At 34.0% G+C, this 14071-nt stretch overlaps 1 protein-coding gene across 4 annotated transcripts in view; it reads right to left on the bottom strand.

Moving 5' to 3' along the window:
- Positions 1–14071, bottom strand: part of CPQ (carboxypeptidase Q) — a 587881-nt gene that overhangs the window by 355010 nt on the left and 218800 nt on the right. For all 4 annotated transcript variants that reach the window (XM_054498056.2, XM_063668990.1, XM_054498057.2 and 1 more), the window contains exon 4: positions 1223–1430. In XM_054498056.2, coding sequence (XP_054354031.2) covers positions 1223–1430 — 208 coding nt within the window. The remainder of the gene's footprint in view (positions 1–1222; positions 1431–14071) is intronic.

Here is a 14071-nt window from a genome sequence, read left to right as displayed (position 1 = left end):
CACCATGCTTCCTGTACAGACTGCAGAACTGTGAACCAATTAAACCTCTTTTCTTATAAATTACCCAGTCTTAGGTATTTCTTTATAGCAATGTGAGAATGGACTAATACAGAAAATATATCCAAATTCACTAAGCTTTGAAAGGATTAAATAAGATAATTAACACAATAAGTATTAACAATTGGTTTTATCTCAAATGCCAGGTTAGCTTCAAACAGAATAAATACAACACATGTGGACAAATACCACCTCAACTGTTCCGAGGTTGAATTTCCACACCAAGAATACCATTCTGTCTTTCAATTACTCTTCAATTACTCCTGCCCTTCTTCAGTCAATGTGGTAAAATTTTTATTTTTCATTTTTTAACCTTTAGATTCAGGGGGTATATGGACATATTGTGTGAGGCTAAGGTTTTGGCTTCAGTTGAACCCATCACCCAAAGAGTAATGTAGTATCCAACAGGTAGTTTTTGTAAACCTTGCTTCCCTCTCTCCCTCCCCGATTTTGGAGCCCCCATTGCCTATTCTTCCAGTATTTATGTACACATGTACCCAATGATTAGCTCCCACTTGTGAGAACATGCTTTTTGTTTTTGTTTCTGTGTTAATTCACTTAGGATAATGGCCTTCAGTTGTGCCCATCTTGCTGCAAAGGACATGATTTCATTCTTTTCTATGGCTGGGTAGTATTCCATGGTATATATATATGACCATATATTTGTTTTTTATCCAGCCCACCATTGATGGGCACCTAGGTTGATTCCATGTCTTTGCTATTGTGAATAGTGCTGCAATAAACATGTGAGTGCAGGTATCATTTTAGTAGAACAATTTACTTTCCTTTGGTTACATACACAGTAGTAAGATGGCTGGGTCAAATGCTAATTCTATTTTCAGTTATTTGAGAAATCTCCAAACTGCTTTTCACAGGGGTTGAAGTAATTTATTGTCCCTCCAACAACATATAAGTGTTCCTTTTTCTCCACAACCTCACCAACATCTATTATTCTTTGACTTTTTAGTAATACCCATTCTGACTGGTGTGAGATGGTAAACATGGTAAAATTTTGATGAGAAAAAATATATATAAAGCTTTGGCCTTCAATGAATCTATGAGGACCATCTAGGTGGTTTCACGTTCTCTCTTTCCCAAACTATCTCTAATAACTCAAACTAGACCGGGAAACTGTATTCTTAGGCCAGCCTTCTCCTTCACTCACCTGTTCTGGATATTTGCTCCCAGTGATCTCTGCTACAGTGTTGAAGGAATCAGTATCTGGATAGGTCTTTGCCCCCATCTTTAGCTGAATGACAATTCTGATCCCACGAGAAGCCATTCTTGACATCATTTCTGCATCTTCCACAGTAATACAGGCTGTTGGAATCCTGGGCACGCCATCCTGGTATTCCTGAATACCTGTGTGAGGACTTGAGAGAATAAGCCACCAGGTTACCTTGAAAGTGGAAATAGACCAAAAGACTTTTTTGAAAGCATCTGTATATTGATATTTGATTTCCACTTATCTTTGTTTGCATCTGGGAAACAGGAAATGTGGGAAGTATTGATTTATTTGCTTTTGATGTGAATGTAATTTTTGTTTTTCGTTAAGAATAAATTAGAAACTTCAATTTAATAATCATCATATGTAAATTATTTGATAATTTGGATATCCTTCAAAGTTGCAAATTGACACAAACTCTGAAGGACATTAACAGTGCCTTCATGATCAAAAGGTACACACATCTGTACAAGGAGACAAGGGAACTCTGAAGTTTGTCAAGGCTGCAGACCAGAAGATCCACATGTCTGGAATAAAACTGGCCCAGATACATGTAGTTCTGTGGTTACTGCCTGCTAGTGGGCCTACTCTCTTCCCACCCAAACACAGAGGTCTAAATCTATAACTCCACATTGGTGGTAGAACACCACGCAGGAAGTGTAGAACAATGTCTGGGAATATATTCGTATTCTCATGAAGAAAAGTTGCTGAATAAATCCAGGCCTTTAATTTTACTGCCACAAGAGAAAAAAAAATCTATTATACAAATACCATCCCAACTGGTCAGATATTTTCCTGCTAATTTCTAGATGCTTCTTACGTTCATAGAAACACTTATATTGAAGCCTATATTAATCTGTTGATTCAACCTCTGTATCTACTAATGGAGGCTTATCAAAGTCATTTTCTAAAATTGCCCTTTCAAACTGTTCCTTTTCACCCCTGAGGTGTGGCTCCAAACCCTCCGACACCAAGTGCTCTCAGGATCAAACTGTCACAGCTTCCAAGTGCATGCCACAGTCTATTCCTATCTTCTGTTAAAGCATAGGCTAAAAACTTCACTTTTGAAAATTAGTTTTTTCTTTTCATATTTCTATATTTGTTTCAGCTTGTCTCATATTTACAGAACAGCCTTCCTCCTCCTTTCACCCACAACACATTTCTCTCCAACAGATGATAGCTTGGTGCTTATCTCCTATAGAAGCAGCTCCAGTCTCCACATGCACAAACACAATGATGCATTCTTATCTCTAACTACATTCTTGGTGTGACTGTATTGTTGTAACCATATTTCAGGTGACTATTTACTTAGAGAAACTGCAATGTAGAATGGTTGAAAACAGAAGGTCTGGAACAAGACTGCTTGGGTTCAAATCTGGGCTTATTGCTAACTGGCCCAGGGCAAGTTACACACATCTTTGTTTCAGGGGCATCATCTATAAATGGAAGTGATAATAATACCATTTCATAGAGTTATTTTGCAGAAATAATTAATTATACAAGTAAATCACTTAACCTCAAACACATTAATCACTCAATACATTTTAAATATTTATTTTATTAACTTGCTTATTCAATTATCCCTGCAGAGACTGTCTAATCTCAAGTGATTAGTACCATCTGAGTATACCCTCTATGAACATTTCTGAAAAGTAGACTGCAAGCCAGGCATGATGGGTTATGCCTGTAGTCCCAGTACATTGGGAGGCTGAGGCAGGCGGATCATGAGGTCAAGAGATCAAGATCATCCTGGCCAACATGGGGAAACCCCATCTCTACTAAAAATACAGAAAAATTAGCCAGGTGTGGTGGCGCATGCCTGTAATCCCCAGAGATTACAGGTGTAGTGAGGAAGGAGATCACTTGAACCCGGGAGGCGGAGCTTGCAGTGAGCCGAGATCATGCCACTGCACTCCAGCCTGGGCGACAGAGTGAGACTCCGTCTCAAAAAAAAAAAAAAAAAGAAAAGAAAAGAAAAGGTAGACTGCAAATTTTATTATTCATCAAAAGGAGTACAAAGACTTATCTTCCAAACCCAGAACTTGGAATACAGAGACCCTGAGTCTAAATCCCTGGGATGCATATAATCTATTCCAAATTCTGGTTCAGGTTCTGGGGTCACATAACCTAGGTCGGACCCCAGCTCCAGCATTCTTTGCAACTAAGATTACCTCTTTGTTTCTAAATTTCCGCATTTGTAAAGTGGAGAATAATGTTAGCATTGACCTCATAATATTGCTATGAAAAATAAAAGAGATAGTATACATAAAGGATTTAAGACAGTGTTTGGCACATAGTAATTACTTAGTAAACATTAGCTGTTATTACTTCTTTGGTGCTAATTTTTCCCACTGAGCTAGTGGAGTGATTAATGACCAAAAATTACCTTGCAACATGTAGGAAGACAATCTAAATATTTATTATTCATATTACCTTACGTGATGTCTGGGATTCAACAAACTCTCCTTGTTCTCAGGCTCTTACCCAAGACAAGGTCTGTATAACACTTCTTAACAGGCTCTTTTAAGTAGTGTTTCTAGACAGATTTGTACTTATAGGTTACTGGTAAGATTTCTTAAAGTGGGGACAGTGAGCCAGGCATGCACCCATGGCTCAGCTGAGGAGATGGCACCTAAAGGCATCTTCTAATTTTAATTTAAGATATAAAAACCTTTGAATTTGTTTCTGCAACTAAGCATGTCTTCCAATGGTGGAGCATCTATCATTGTTTCATAGAAGGAGGCAAAATGAAGACTCAGTTTTATTTAAAATCCTCTACTTTCACTGTAGTAAAATTATTGTAAAGGGACCAGTCAGCACAAACACCACCTTCCTGTCCCCATTTACAAGCCCCTTCTGCAATTTATAAAAGGAAAGGATAAACTACCAAGGAAGCCATAACAAATCTAAATAAGATTTAAAGATTAATAACAATCCTCTATAAATTCTTACAAAAAATAGAAGAGGAGGGAACCCTTCTCAACTCATTCTACAAGGCCACCATTACTGTCATCAAAACCAGACAAAGATATCACAATACAAGAAAAGAAAACTACAGACCAAAAATCCCATATAAATATAAATGCAAAACATCCTTAACAAAATACCAGCAAAGAGAACCAGCCACATATAAAAAGGATTATATACCACAAACAAATGGGATTTATCCCAGGAATATAAAGTTGATTTAACATCCAAAAATCAATCGATGTAATATACTATTTTAATATAATTAAAGGACAATGCCACATGATTATCCCAGTAGATGCTGAAAAAGTATTTCACAAAATCTAGCACTTTTTTATGATAAAATCACTAATCAAACTAATGAAAGAGAACTTCCTCAATCTGATAAAAAGCATCTACAAATATCCCACAGCTAAGATCATATGTAATGGAGAAAGACTGAATGCTTTTCCCCTGAGATCAGAAACAAGACAAAGATGTTTGTCTCCCCACTCCTATTAAACATTTTACTGGAGAGTCTAACCAGAGGAATCAAATAAGAATAAAGAAATTTAGAAAATTCCATATTGGAAAAGAAGAAGTAAAAGTATCTCTTTTCACAGATGACATGATCTTTTTTTTGAGTAAGTTAATATTTTTAATAAAATATTATTCTAATTAATTCTTTAGTTTTATATTAATGTATTTTTAATATCAAAGCCAAATTTCCAGAAAGAGTGACATGATCTTACATATAGAAAATCCTAAGGAACACACACACACACACACACACACACAAAACTATTAGAACTAATTAAGAAGTTCATCAAGGTTATCAGATAAAAGATCAGTGTACGAAAATCAATTGTGCAGCAGCAATGAATGATGCAAAAGCAAAACAATAGCAAAGAGTAATCTGAAAATTAAATTAACTAAGCAATCCATGTAATTCATAATAAAAACATTAAAATAGAACAAATAAATTTAACCAACATGTGAGACCTGTACACTGAAAACTATAAAATATTGTTAAAATAAATTAAAGATCTAAATAAATGGAAAGATGTTCACGTCTATAAAGTGGAATACTTAATATTGTTAACATGGCAATGCCCCCCAAGTTGATTTACGGATTTAATGCAATCTCTATCAAAATTCCAGCTGCTCTTTTTAAAAAAAAGAAATTGACAAGCTGATTATAAAATTCATATGGAAATCATTCAAAATAACCAAAACAAGTTAGGATTTTAAAAAAAGAACAAAGTTAGAGAACTCATACTTCCGTATTTAAAAACTTACCATAAAACTATAGTAACCAAGATAGCATGGTACTGGTATAAGGATAGATATATAAACCAACAGAGTAGAATTGAGAGTCCAGAAATAAACCCTTCTAGGAATGGCCAATTCATTTTCAACAACAATACCCAGACAGTTCAACAAGAATAGAAGAGTTTTTTCAACAAATGGTTCTGGCCAAACCAGACATCCACATGAAAAAGAATAAAGTTACATTCTTAAATCATGCCATAGACAAAATAATTCCAAAATGAATCATAGCCTTATATGTAATAGCTAAAACTATAAAACTTCATGACTTTGGGAAAGGAAATTGTTTCTTAGAGACAACACCAAAATCACAAGCAACAAAATAAAAAATAGATAAATTGAACCATCAAAATGTTAAACTTTTGTGCTTTAGAGGACACCATCAAAAAGTAAAAAGGCAACCTGGGAGAAAACTTTTACAAATCATATATCTGATAAGGCACTTGTATCTAAAATACATAAAGATTTTTAACAATTCGATAATTTTAAAATCCAATTATGAAAATGGGAAAATAATTTGAACAGACATTTCTCCAAAGAAGATATATAAATGGATTATAATTACATGAAAAGATGCTGAACATGATTAGCCATAAAGGAAATGCAAATCAAAACCTCAATGAGATGTCACTTTCCATCTAGTAGGATGGCTATTACCAAAAAGAGATAAAAACAAGCATTGGGGAGGATGTGGAGAAATTTGAATCCTTGTACATTACATGTGAAATGGCATAGTTACTCTGGAAAACAATTTGACAGTTCTTCAAAAAGTTGAACATGTACTTATCACATGGCCCAGCAATTCTACTCCTTGGTATATACTATAACAAAATGAAAATATATGCCCACATGAAGAAAAATTACACACAAATATTCATAGCAGCATTATTTTTAATAGTCAAAAGGTAGAAACAACCTTAATACCTATCAAATGATAAATGTGTAAACAAAATGCAGTATACTCATATGATGAAATATTACTCAGCAATACAAAATGACATTCGGTACATGCTACAACATGGATGAACCTTGAAAACATTATTCTAAGTGAAAGAAGCTAGTCAAAAAAGACCATATGTTGCAAGATTCCATTTATATGAAATGTCCAGAACAGGCAGATCTAGATAGAATGTAAATTCAATAAAGTAAATTTCAGGTTTTAGATAGAAAGTAAATTTTAGGTTGCCCAGGACTGGCAGGGGAGAGTGGAATGTTAATAGGTATGAGGTTTCTTTTTGGGATGATGAAATGTCCTAAAATTAGATAGTGATGGTAGCTGCACAACTCTGTGAATATACTAAAACCATAGAGTTGTGCAAGTTAAAGGAGTATATTTTATTGTGTCTGAATTATATCCCAAATAGAACTTCTATTATAAAAATCAAAATAAGAATCCTAAGGTTCCAATTTTCCTTTAAGGAGAGAATCCTAGTATCTATCTCATTAAAAATTTATACATCCATGGACTTGGCTTATGAGATGTGTAAAAGCAAAGCCTGCTGGTGTTTGTGCTTGCAAGATTGTATACCCAAAATATAAAATGAACATGAACAAATGTAAGTCTTAATCAGTTTTTCAAATTTCATTAAATTTCTTGTGTATCTTATGAAAAGTGACATCATTTGAAGCCAGTTGAATATTTTCCTTTGATCTACATAAAATAAATGCAGAGCTTAAATAAATAAGTTTGAAATTTCCCACCTGATTATCACACATCAATCAAACTCCCTTCATGTCAGGCAGTTCTGATTAGCTTCTTATAAAAGATACCAAGCACTTTATGTTTCTGAGCATTTCAAAATTTGCAAAGCTCAAATCAATCCTTGAAAGTGAGTGTCAGCTTATAGGTTAAATATCCAACAAGAGGACAATTATGTATCTCAATGAAGAATATGTAAGTCTGTGCAGGGGCATATAACACATTGACTAAGATAAAAATTATTCACAAATAGTTTTAAGCCTTGGAATGTTTCCTAAAAACAGGTCTGGAGGTGGGAATTATAAAGATTGTGAGCTTTTGAAGGTATAGTCTTTTGTTTCCATAGAGTTTTTTTTTAAGCTTCTAATTAAAAGAGCACTTATTTTGCTTATTAGAAAAGCTTATTTGATTTAAAAATCAACTTTAAAAATAACTCTTGGAAAATTTTCAATTGACTTTATTAATTTTTTTAAAATCTAGCACCTTAAGAGTAAATTTACCTAAGACTTTTATACTGTCATTAACAACAATAAGAGAAAATCCATCTCAGACTTTTAAACTGTCATTAATAACACAAAAGCAAAAAGTTTCATTTACACCATAATTCACAAAGGGGGAGCACTAAAATATTCCCAACTCCCACAGGTTTAAAAAAAAAAAGAGAAGGGAAAGAAATCTGCTCAAGAGAGAGGAGATGGGACTAAATTTCCTTCCTAATTTTTATGATTCATTTGAAATGGCAGAAGAGAGGCAAGAAAAAGTCAAATTATTGAATTCTATTCCATATTGATGACAGACTCCACATAAACAAAACTCAACCGGTATGTTTAATATCTAATGTTCATCCGCAAATCTCAGAAGAACACCATTACAGTGTCAGAAAAACGTAGCTTCTTCCAAAGTAGAGGAAAGCAGCCAACTCCACAAGAGTGCAAGAAAGAAGGAAGATGGTCAAAATGTTAAGGGGAATAAAACTGTTGGGTATTTAACATCCACACCATACAGGAAGGACTTCTGGCTTTTCTCTCTTAAACATAAAAATATAAAGAAGATTCAAAGATACAGGAGGTAAGTGCCTGTGAAATAAAGATAAAAGAAAATTTAAAATAGCTAAAATTTTACACTTAATGTTTTGTGAGCTAGAAAGTATTGAATAAATATTAGCTTTTGTGTTTACTGTACATTCTGTAACCCGTAGTAAACATCACAAAATATATGAGTTTCCTTATTTCCTTTCCAATTTAATTCTACTGTATGTTACAATTTCTGCTTACTTGCACATCCTATTGGTTTTGGTTCTCTGGATAATTCTGACTAATACAACCACCATTAGTTGAATTTTCTTTTTGCAGACAAATATATCCCAATGTTTGCCATGACCAAAATGATAAATCAGTGCATTATATATTTTCAAATTATAAATATTAAGCATTTTCTCTCACAGATATATAACTTCCTACCAACTAAGTAAATCTAAATTAAAATTACTGTAAGAAGTTATTACACACCTAAATTATAATAAAAATCTGGTACCGTATAAGCTATGGGAAAATTATACATACAGTTTAAGCATCCCTAATCCAAAAATCCAAAATCCAAAATGCTCTGAAACTTTTTGAGCACCAACATGATGCCACAAATGGAAAATTCCACACGACTTCTGTGGCCAGTGACAGTCAAAATGCAGTTAAAATTTTGTTTCATGCACAGAATTATCAGAAATATTTCATAAAATTACCTTTAGGTTATGTGTATAAGGTATATCTCAAACACAAGTGAACTGTATGTTTAAGACTTGGGTCCCACCCCTATGATATCTCATTATGTACATGTAAGTATTCCAAAATCTGAAAAAATTCAAAATCCAAAACATTTCTGATCCCAAGTATTTTGGATAAGGGATGATCAATCTGTATATCCAATGCTGGTGGCACTTAAATTAGTTTGATCTTTCTAGAGTGTGATCTCCCAAAATGCAGCAAACCTATAAAAATTCTGATTTTATTTTGGTTATTTTGCTTTGGAGAACAAACTCCTCGGCAATATCGTAAAAAAAGAAAAAATAATTTGTACTAAGATGTTCTCTGCATCTCTATGTATATGTTGAACTCTAGAAGAAACCCAGGAGAGAAACCTCAGGAGAGGAAGTGGCAAAAGAGAAGACATCTATGACACGTAAATGGGTCGAAAGCAGTACATAGAAACGTAGATGAAATAATGTTAAGTTCAAAGAAAATAACTGAACACAGTACACACAGGATAGAGATTGAACATGAGTTTGCAGTGATGTAAACTGAGTTCATATTCATTAGGTTCTTTGAGAAACTACAGTCACCCTCTTAAACTGTAATCAAGCAAACTGCAGCATTACCAATAAATAGACTTAAATTCTTAAAAACGTGCCACAACCTGCTTAAAAAAAAAAAAAAAAAAAAAAAAAAAAAAAAAAAAAAAAAAACCTGGAAGCAAAGCCTGAAGCTATCACAGTAGCAATTTGAATCCTTGAAATTCTAGCTCCCAGGCATTTGAGCACCTGTGGCAAATTATTAGAAAGCTATCTACTGAAATGTTTTTGCGTTACACCATCAGTTACATGAAATACTTGCAGCTGAATCTTTCTGTAGTGCCAGCCCATCAGTGTTCGATCTAGGCAGAATTACAAAGCTAATGTTTTCTTGATATCAATTGCATGTGTATTCAAGGACTCTTCCAATACATCTGTTAATGTTTTAACTGTTTATTCACATTTGTGTACATCTTCTCTGCCTTTGAGGCAATAGACACATATTTTAGTCTTCTAATCTTTAGAAAAGTTGTATATGAGATATTTGTCTCACACAATGATACAGAAGGGGACAGAACTAATTCTGAAGATCGCTGGCACCAATAAGAAATCAGTACTTAGTGAACTCAAAGGAGGAAAGTAATGTATACAAACAGCATCTGTGCATCATTATCAGTATATTTGCTTAAATAACGTATTTCCATGAAATAAGAATGGATGACTTTTGATTTAAAATTTTCTTCCCCTTGGCCTTCTTTAAACCTTAGTTTGGTATCAGTGGTTTTCTTCTTCCTGTTAGACATCACAGAAAGGTCTTTATTCAAATATGTAGTGATCTCTGAAGGCCACAGATTTAAGGAAGGGTGATATTTTTGTTCCATAGATGCCTAAAGCATACACCATTCTGTCAAAAATCACAAAATGCCACAAAGAGATGTTAGGCTTTTTGACAGAACACTCCAAGCTAGCACTTACTGAGCATTTGCCCTGTGCCTGCCAGTGTGCTGTGTGCTTTTCACTCATTGATTCATTTACCAGTTATTACAACCCTGTGAAGGACTCTTACTGTCCCCATTGTACAGATGACAAAATTGAAACAGAGAGGCCAAGCCCATGGTCTCACAGCTAGAAGCTGACAAAGACAGAACTGAACCCTGGCAATCCGGCTGGAGTCATGCTTTTAACCTCTATGGAATCTATCTTATATTGCCGCTCACCCCTCTAATGATGATGATGATTATTACTATTAGTAGCAATAAAAATGATTACTATCTAATGAATATTGATGATATATAGTGGGCTAAATAATTTCATCCATGACCGTATTTAATCTGTATATCAATTCTGAGATAGGTGCCAATATACTCATTTCTGAAGTGAACTGACAAACACAGGGTCCCTGAATGGGTCAAGTGCTCTGGGCAAGAAATGAACTTTGGGACCAGGATTTTATTCTTTCCAGGTTTAAGGGAACCTATTTAAGTAATGCAGCACCTTTTAATCTTTATATTCCTTCTGATAATCATACCGAAAAAAATAATATATATAAAGCACTGTACTGTGCCTGACAGACAACATGTGGTTTATAAATGGGAGTTATGATCATCACCACCCATATTTTGCATATTCTTCTATACTGAAGCATCACTCAGCATTGTATTTATTTTATACCCATTTACACACATTTATGTCTTCTGTATAGACACTATCTATTTTGCTTTTGCGTACCTAGTATCTACAAGCTCAATTTCTGGACCACAGTAGGTGCTCTGAAGATGTTTATTGAATTTTGCTAGTCTGTGGCTTCTAATACCAACTTTCTTTCATTATAGAATCACCTCTTTGACCTTTATTTTCAGTTTTTCTTCAGGCTAACTTTACCATTTAGTTATTATGTGCCAGAATAACATGGACGTCTTGCTAAAACAGATTGCTGGTCCAATCTCTAGAATTTCTGATTTAGTAGGTCCAGGGTGAGGACAGAGAACTTTCATTTCTAACGAATTCCCACATGATGCGAATGCTGTAAGTCTAGAGTGCTGGACACTTCAAGACTTCACCAGCAGAAAGGATTTATTCAAAGATAGGTCCTTGTCAATGGAAAAAGTGTGATCTCAACAGAGATCACTTTCACAGACTCAATCACAAATATACCTAAGTAATTACCATGTGCAAGGCACTAACGTAGATGCCGTGAAAGAATCAGTCCCTGCTGTCAAGCAACTGGCATTTATTTTGAACAATATTACATCCATGACCAGTGTGACTATAGCGTTGTGGATTTAATGATTACAGTAACAAATCTACTCAAACTCACATTTAAAAAGGAGTGTTTTTTTCTCTAAAACCATCACTATTGTAGGTTGCACAGTTATTGCAGCAATTGCCCAGTGCTGTTAACAGTTTTGGAACTTTTCCTCTGAAATTGCCTTCAGAGCATTTGGCAGCCTTCCAAATGGTCTAAATGAAGGCAAAATTTGGTGCTTTAAAATTAGAATTAATTTTTGAAAACAGCCAAAATATGATTAACAAAATGAATGAATGATTTGGGGTCCAAATCAAGATATATTATAAAATAGTGAGACTAATTTTTAATTTGTAGCTCATCAATTGGCCATAAAGACCGTTTTAAGAGAGATTAGAAATGTTTATATCAATGGCACCTGCACTAGAATATGTGTTTAGACTTAGAAGTTCTTTATATGATAATACTGATTAGATGTATACATTCTAGTATATTTGTTTTAAAATGCTCTAAAAATTATTTATTCCAACAGAATTTCAAAAAAATTGCAGCAAACTAAAAAACCATTAATAAGGAAATTGCAGTATAAATTACGGTGTTCAAATTCAGTGGAATATTTTGCAGCCATTAAAATGTTAATTATGAAGTGTAGGAAAAACATGAAAATTTTTGATATATATAGAAAATGTCAAGTTGTATGTAAACTATGATAAGCAATATAAAGTTTTATACACAGGGAATAGAGGAAATATGGGATAATAAAAATAGGTTTGAATGGCAGGGGAAATGACAGGATTTTTTCCTTATGAATTTTCTCATTTTTGTATAACTACAAAGTTTATACTTTAAAAAAAATCAGTCTTTACTTTAAAATTTCTATTGACATTTTCCTAGGCAACAGAAAAGTATGAACAAGGCTAATCATAAACATTGTGAGAATGAAGGTATGAGTGTTTATGTATGTATATGAGTTATTGAATACGCTGAAGTCAGCTAAAGAAACACCCTGAAAACAGATGCATAGGGGCAAAGATTCCTCAATTGTTTGAGAAAGTGTATATGATGACCTGCCACATAATTTACAGATGTGAAGGTGAACATGAGTCTACAAGATGATCACAAGGTCTAAATCAGATTCCCAATCTAGATACAAACGATTGGTGTTATCAGTTAAGACAGGCAAACTTATTCACTGATAACAAACAGCCCCTAAGATTTCACTCACTAAAACAAAGTTTCATTTACTTCTCACATTACCTATCCATCCCAGGCCAATTAGGTGTTTACGTTGGCCTCAGCCTCACTCTGGGATCCACGCTAATGGAGCAGCCACTCTCTGGAAAGCTGCCAGTCACTGTGGCAAAGAGGACAGCACTCTGAAAGGTCTCTCTCATCAGTAATTAAATGCTCTACTCACATCTCATTGGTTAGAAAAAGTCACATGTCCTCACCCAAACTCCAAGGGACTGAGATGTACAGCCCTGTTTTATGTGCAGTTGAAGAACGAGAAATATCTAGAAACCAGTGCTAATGACTACCATAGTGAGCCAAGAGTGACTCAGTGAAGACAAAGGGTGGAAGGAGATCAACATGAGACTGAAACTGGACACCATAAAAACATACTAAAGACCAACTAAAGGATGAGAAAGTCATAACATAACTCTGCAGCCACTAAAAACATATTTTGAAGAATATTTAATGCCACAAGAAAGTGATTAAAACATGTTTCAAAATTGTGCATATACCATTACCTCAATTTTGTATTTATGCAAATTGATTAATTATGTAGCAAAAAATGACTTAAAAAATAGGGGAAAAGGTAAAAGTGGCTTTGTCTGGGAGGTGGGATCATGGATGAATGTTTTATTCTTCTTGACTTTTCTACACTTTCCAAGTTTGCAAAAAGAGTAAATATTACATTTATAATAATAAAAATAACATCAACCTATATAACAGTCTTAATTTTTTAAAAAAGCTGTTAAGTTCGACTGCTTTTTTACTCTACCAACTGGACTATAAAGTGTCAGCTTAATATTGCCTTATTCACCCATTTTTATTCATTTCTTTCTCTCAGTACCTTTTCTAAATAGTCTTAAACTGATTAATAGTGATGAGTTAAGCAGACAGATCTTCAAAGGATTTGATTGTTGCTGAACTTTGAAGAATTAGTGGGTGTTCCTTCCTTCATTTTGCAGTTTTAATTAATAATCTGGTTTAAGAAATTGAGAAATTAATTTTTTCTTTCAAAAAGAGAATACTTTTTAGGGAAAACAGAAGAGCTAGGGA

The sequence above is a fragment of the Pongo pygmaeus genome, chromosome 7 (assembly GCF_028885625.2).
Source record: "Pongo pygmaeus isolate AG05252 chromosome 7, NHGRI_mPonPyg2-v2.0_pri, whole genome shotgun sequence".
In the NCBI taxonomy this organism is placed as follows: domain Eukaryota; kingdom Metazoa; phylum Chordata; class Mammalia; order Primates; family Hominidae; genus Pongo; species Pongo pygmaeus.
The sequence above is the reverse complement of the archived record's forward strand: the minus strand, read 5'-3'. Positions and strand labels throughout refer to the sequence as shown.